The 5,687-nt window shown below is 56.5% G+C and overlaps 1 protein-coding gene across 1 annotated transcript; it reads left to right on the forward strand.

Moving 5' to 3' along the window:
• The first annotated feature begins 4,154 nt into the window (after nt 1–4,154).
• Nucleotides 4,155–5,289, forward strand: FOXL1 (forkhead box L1). The gene has a single exon (XM_053565891.1). The coding sequence runs from the start codon at nt 4,237–4,239 to the stop codon at nt 5,287–5,289; it is 1,053 nt and encodes a 350-aa protein (XP_053421866.1). The 5' UTR covers nt 4,155–4,236.
• Nucleotides 5,290–5,687: the final 398 nt, after the last annotated feature.

Raw genomic sequence — 5,687 nt, forward strand, 5'->3', positions numbered from 1 at the left:
AAACTGAGGAAATGATAGGATCTTCTAATAGGGCTAGCATGGGGATTAACCAATCTAACACAGATTGGTAAAGTGCTCCCGTGGCACCCTGTGCATAGTACGTGCTCATTGTCAGCACTGGGACTTAACTTGGAGAACAGAGGAAAAGGGACCCTTTGGCCTCAATTATCTGCATACACACCTATTATACTTTGGGTGGGGCAGTACCATGCTCTCCCACTCCTGTTTGGAGCCTTTCAGTCATTTCTGGAAACAAAGTGAGCTATAAAGAGGTCACTTGGAAAACCCTGCTCTGCTCTCTGGGCCCCACTAAGCATCGGCTGACCCAGACAGAAGGGCTGACATGCTCCTGGGACTCAGGCTCACTTCCCTCCAAGAGAAGTAGCAGAGATCTCTGTGCCCCCAGCTCTGGATTCTCCCACCCTTTCCAAGCAGGAGGGAAGAGGAGGGAAGGAGAGGGGTACTAGTGTGACTTAAGTGAGGACTCTGGGGGTTCCTATTTATAAAGTCACGAGGCACACGCCCAGAGCACCCACATTTGGGGGACGACCACGTGGGTTCTAATCCCCATTCTTCATGGTCTTGGGGTGTGCTGTGCCCAGCCTCAGTTTTGTCATCTGTCAAATGGGTGACCCCATCCCCTGTGCCTCTCATAAACGCTGTGAGGATTAACAAGAGAACGTCCCCAGGGCCCCGAGTGTTCCCAGTGGCAGCTGTTAGAATACCACTGTGTTTCTGTCCCTGGAACATTTTCTCACCGGAGACCTGAGGCAGGGTCATTTACCAGATTACAGTTTCCTGGTCTGCAAGATGGGAATGACAAACCCTATTTCTTAGGTTACTGTGAGGATGGAATAAATCAATACGTCTTAGTTTCTGATATTATCATTATTATCATGTTTGTCTAAGGTGTTTGGTGCATGTGTAGGATGGCTGGGGCTGAGTCCAGAATTCTTCCCAGCTCTGCTCAAGCTGAGGGCGCACACGGGAATTACACATACAAATTTATTCACGCACATACAAAAATCACTAAGTGTCTTTATACTTGGAAAAATGATGCAGATATTTGGCAAAGTGACACAGATCAGTGTTAACTTGGGTGTCTGTTTTTATTTTGGGGAGGAGCAGGGGAGGTGGATGGGGGTTCTGTGAGAGGAGCCACCTCAGCCACCCTTTCCTCAATGCCTGGGTTCCCACCAGTCTCCCTGGGAGGGAGTGAACCTCTGCCTTTTCCCAGGACCTGGAATGGCACTTTGAATAAATCGTGTGGGCTATATGTCTGCCCTCATCCTGGGCTGAACCCAGTTTCTTCTGGGCCCCAGCCCTGGATCCAGAGATTCAGGGCAGACCGAGGTCCTGGCTTTTTCCTGCAGGCTGGGAGACCGGCTCTCACTCCGGAGTTGACCAGGCAAGCGCTGTGCTGGGTTTATAACTTGCAAGGAACGTTCAGTGTTCACATCTGGTTCCCTGGGACACCCACTCCACCCAGCTGACTCCCAGGCTCGGCTGTCTCCGGCCCAGCCACCGCTGTCCTCAGCCCACGGAGCTTCCGCACGAGGGCGCATCTGCTCTCGGAGGCAGGTCTTGTGCCTGCGCTCCCCGGAAACGCTGAGACTTGCCCCAGCGGGGTTCCTTCCAACAGTGTCCCCTCGGAGGCTCGAGTTACAAACTCTTCACCTGGGAGCCCAGAATTTATCTCCGTGCTGGAACCGGCTGAGGTGCCGCCGACATCGAAGTTCTGCAGCTCGGATCACCTGGAGATTGTGCAAAGTTCTGCAAATGCACCGGCTGGGTGTGCGCCTCCAAACCGCGCCTGGAACTCGGGTATTTTTTTCCTGGTTACTATCTGTGTCCCGCCCATCAGCTGCGTGTGTCTCCGCCCGCGTCCGGCCCATGACCAAATTGGGCGCTGTTTATTGTTGTATGAATTTAAGCTCGGATTTGCCTTGGAGTTTAGAAGACGCGCCGGGAACAGCGCGCATTTCGGGAGAGGCAGGGATGTGCGTGCTGGACTTCGAGTGCTGGGGACTTCCAGGAGGGGTTTGGGGCTTGAGGGTGGGAGAAGGGGTTGTGTAGGGTTAATGGTTTATTTCTTGGTGTGGGTCTGTTCCAGGGAGCATAAAGGCGGGAAATTGGGAGCTGGATCCAAACTTGAGGTTGCTGGGGACTCGCTGTTCTGGAAAGGTTGGGTCACCCGGGGGACTGCGGGGCCACGGATAGCAAAGGCTCGAGCATTAAGGTTCTTTTTTCACCTCAGGGTTGAAGGGGGTGCGAAGGTGAGCACGGAGGAGTCCCAAGAGGACAATGCCCAGCCCCTCCTGGTCAGAGGGTTAATCCCAGGACCTAGACCTCCAGGCTGGGCTGCCCTTGGCGCTTGACCTAAGTAGAAGGCATCTCGCTGGAGAGAGGCCTGGAGGTGGGGGCGGGGGTCTGGCTGGCACTCCCTAAAGCTGTACCTGCACCCAAACCGGTTTTTCAGAAGCCGATTTCAACTTCCTTTTTGGTATTTCAAACTTATTTGCTCCTGTGGTCTATTGATCCCCCCCATTGGGGTTCCCCTGGGAGAAACTCTGGGTACCCTGTTTTGGAACAGGATACCCCCCACGTCTCCACTTTTCTGTGCTGGGAGGCTACCTGAGCCTGTGTCGTCTCTCTGTGACAGTGGCAGGGGCAGGCGCTCCCTCAGCCCCATTAGTGTGCTTTCTGTATCTCCCACACATCTTCTCTCTGTGGGCCCTGGGTGAGCCCTGTCCTCACCCCTTCCTCTTCCGTATGGCCCACCGATTTATTCAAAGAAACACTAATTCAGCCATCCCAAGTGTTTTCTATTTTCTTTAAAAAATATTCAGGGAAGGTCGCAAACAGGAAGCAGTTGGGTTACGCCTGCATGCCCCTTCCCCAGCGCCGGAGTAGGAGGAGGGACCCTCCTCCTGAGACTGCATCATTCAGGATTTTTGACTCAAACCATGACGTGGCTAAATGTAAAACGAGACGGGTGGGGGTGCTTACACCCCAGGGTGGGAAGGTGGGGGGGGAGGGCAAGCCAGGCTTCCCAAATGCTTAATGTAATCACGGGCCAGCTGCATGCACTTGTAAAGTTGTTATAACCCCCTCCTTGATATAAACAGGAAGGCACAGAATATAAAGCCAAAGACCCGCATTCACAAATACCAGCTCTCCTGCCAGCTGCCACGTTCCCCTTTTATGGTGTTCCCTGCTTGCAACCTTAGCCCATCTACAGAGACCCTCATTTCCCCCCAACTCTCCAAATGCATTTATTTTGAAACCTTCCCCACCAGATACCCTGCTCTCTCCCACTTCCAGGTGGCTAGTGCCTTCTCCTCCACAGGAACTGGGCTCCTGGGGTCCAGTTCCGTTCCTCTGACCCCCAGTGAGCCCTGTAGGGGAGAGGGTCCTCTGATATTAGGTCCCTGGAGAGTGGCCATCTCCTACAGGGACCACCAAATGTCTTTCCAGGGAGGTACCCAGACCTCTGAGATGGACATGTCTCCCCATGTCTAAAAGGCTTCACAGACCTCGAAAGCGTTTTTCCAGATTGCCACCTCTGCATCTCCTATTAAACCTGGGAGAAGAAAAGACCTTTTGTGAGAGGCCCTGGGGTTACAGGGCTCCCCTAGGCTAGGAGTAAGAACGGTGACCCACCCCCTTCTCCACCTCTCCTTCCTGGCCGGCAGACCCTGGTCCCAGCCACCACCGTCCACATCCTGCCTCACTGGCTGTGTGTGCTTACAGCGTCAAGGGGTGGACGTGCTATTTCAAACATCAGATCAGTGCGTTTATATATTGGGTGCCCGGAAATTTTTCCAAATAAACACAGCTTGATTCAACTTGGGTGGGCGGACTTATCAACAGACTAATTCTATAAACAAATGAAGGAATAGCCCCGAGACCGATTGGCTGGTATCAAAAAGACACGTGGAGGGAAAAGCTTGGAGTTTTTCAGCAATGAAATTTTAATTAATGTGGGTGGGCTGAGAACACAACGACTGTTTATCATAGACAATTTATTTTCCAGCACTAAGTCAACATATAATAGCAAACTTACAACAATTATTTAACATTTTTAAAGCCATGAGGAAGGGACAGAACGCGGAGCGGCAGGGGAGAGCGGCAGGGCTGGAGGCAGCTGCGCAGCGGGCTCCCCGGGAGGGCCCTCGCGGCGCTGGGCACAGTCCCTAAGCCGCTCGCCTCGCCCGGAGCGCAGCGCCGGTAGCCATGAGCCACCTCTTCAGTCCCCAGCTGCCTGCCCTGGGCGCCTCGCCCATGCTCTATCTGTATGGCCCCGAGAGACCCGGGCTACCTCTGGCCTTCACCCCCGCTGCGGCTCTGGGTGCGTCGAGCCGCGCCGAGCCCCCCCAGAAGCCGCCCTACAGCTACATCGCGCTCATAGCCATGGCGATCCAGGACGCGCCGGAGCAGAGGGTCACCCTCAACGGCATCTACCAGTTCATCATGGACCGCTTCCCCTTCTACCGCGACAACAGGCAGGGTTGGCAGAACAGCATCCGCCACAACCTCTCGCTCAACGAGTGCTTCGTCAAGGTGCCGCGGGAGAAGGGGCGGCCAGGCAAGGGCAGCTACTGGACGCTGGACCCTCGCTGCCTGGACATGTTTGAGAGCGGTAACTACCGCCGCCGCAAGAGAAAGCCCAAGCCGGGCCCCGGAGCCCCGGAGGCCAAGCGAGTCCGCGCTGAGTCCCACGAGAGCGGCACGGACGCGCAGCCCGAGGCGGGCAGCGGGGCAGGAGGCTCGGGCCCGGCGATGCCCCGCCACGAGGGAGCGCACGCGCGCCCCTCACCCCTCCCGGAAGGCCCCTCTCCGCCCGCGCCCCTCTGCTGGCCCGGGCCTGAGTCCGCAGACGAGGTTGCGGGTGACCCTGCCCAGCGCGCAGCGGCGGCGGAGGTCCGCCCGCCAGCGCGCACTCTGGAGGGCACGGTGGACGGCGCGGGGTCCCCTCTGCGCCCTGCCTCCCGCGGCTCCCCGAAGAGCTCCTCCGACAAGTCCAAGAGCTTCAGCATAGACAGCATCCTGGCGGGAAGGCAAGGCCAGAAGCCGGCCGGAGGGGACCCAGTCCCGGGGGGCGCCAAGCCGGGGACCAGCAGCTGTCTGGGCGCCTCGCTTCTGGCTGCCTCCTCCAGCCTCTGCCCGCCTTTCAACGCTTCCCTGATGCTCGACCCGCACGTCCAGGGCCGCTTTTACCAGTTGGGAATCCCATTCTTCTCTTACTTTCCCCTGCAGCTCCCCGACAGGGTGCTCCACTTCCAGTGAAGCCGATAGTGCTGGGGTTCCTCTTCCTGCCCTGCCCTCCTCTGAGCCTCCTCTGAGCAACGGGCTACAGCTGCCCCTGCGGGGAAGGAGTCACATTCTTTTAAAATAACCTTTGCCTGGAAGGTGTATGGGTTCCGGAAAGTGCCACTAACTTCTGCGCGCAGGTGGGTACGCTAGCCAGCCTCCAAGGCCAGGGGACGTTCTCAGCCACCCATCTAGGCTTCCTTCCCGGATTTAAAAGACCGGTCTCAGCAGGGCCACAGGCATCAAAGACGCCCAGCGGTGGGAAGAAGAGCATTCATTGACTGGTCTAAATGCCTCATCTTGCACCTACCACAGGGCCTGTGCGTCTTCACAGGAGGGCCCAGCAAACAACCCAGGCGGAATAACAGACTCAG

This window comes from Nycticebus coucang, chromosome 2 (assembly GCF_027406575.1).
Source record: "Nycticebus coucang isolate mNycCou1 chromosome 2, mNycCou1.pri, whole genome shotgun sequence".
Taxonomy (NCBI): domain Eukaryota; kingdom Metazoa; phylum Chordata; class Mammalia; order Primates; family Lorisidae; genus Nycticebus; species Nycticebus coucang.

Bases quoted from the DNA above. Each gene is read 5' to 3' on its own strand.
- FOXL1 (XM_053565891.1), top strand. From the start codon at position 4,237: ATGAGCCACCTCTTCAGTCCCCAGCTGCCTGCCCTGGGCGCCTCGCCC.